Below are 726 nucleotides of genomic sequence, written 5' to 3'. Positions count from 1 at the left end.
TATTATATAATAATATATAAATCTTAAATGTGTAAGTGAAATATTTGTAAGTGTTTTGTACTTATACATTTTTTTTTTCTTTTTCAGCATCTGTATTTACTTGCCTTGCCATAGCCCTGGGATTTTACCGACTGTGGAAGTAATAAACCACCTCTAAGAGAACCTGTCACTTTGCAGTAACACATTCCTGTAAAAGGGAAGGGTAAGGAAAGAAAGACCTTTTCCTTCTCTTGTTGGAGCCAAATCTCACTCCACTTCTGGATTAGTTTGTAGGATAGTATCAGAGGTTGGCATTTGTTTTTTGTTGTTAGGAAGTGAAAAGGAGCTGCAATAGTGAGGACCAGAAGAGAAGGGGCCATTGGGGTGATTGGTGCACCTCCGAACAAACCACTACATACACAATGCATTTATTACCCACAGAACAGCCACATCCTGCACTCCTTGGGCCTGATTTATTAAAGACTGGCGAAGATAGACTATCATGGGAGAACCTGGATCATACAGCAAACCTGGAATCGATCTGACCCAGAATGGAATACATTTGCCAAGTTATAGCAAATGATTTTTAAGAAATCTTTTCCAGATTTGCTGGATTGCTCAGGTTCTCCCATGATAGTCTATCTTCTCCTATCTTGGAGAGCTTTAATAATTAGGGTACAGCAGCAGAGCTACCCAGCCTGGTCTCAGACACGCCCCAGTCCATTATAGGACAATGAAAAAGCAAAA

The 726-nt window shown here is 39.8% G+C and overlaps 1 protein-coding gene across 1 annotated transcript in view; it reads left to right on the top strand.

Moving 5' to 3' along the window:
* The window catches only part of CCDC90B (coiled-coil domain containing 90B), a 21898-nt gene extending 21172 nt beyond the window's left edge, over positions 1 to 726 (top strand). Inside the window, exon 9 of the mRNA XM_072401592.1 lies at positions 88 to 726. Coding sequence (XP_072257693.1) covers positions 88 to 143 — 56 coding nt within the window. The 3' untranslated portion in view covers positions 144 to 726. The remainder of the gene's footprint in view (positions 1 to 87) is intronic.

This window comes from Pyxicephalus adspersus, chromosome 1 (genome assembly GCF_032062135.1).
Source record: "Pyxicephalus adspersus chromosome 1, UCB_Pads_2.0, whole genome shotgun sequence".
NCBI lineage: Eukaryota > Metazoa > Chordata > Amphibia > Anura > Pyxicephalidae > Pyxicephalus > Pyxicephalus adspersus.
Note: the sequence above shows the minus strand (reverse complement) of the source record. Positions and strands in the feature narration are given on the sequence as shown.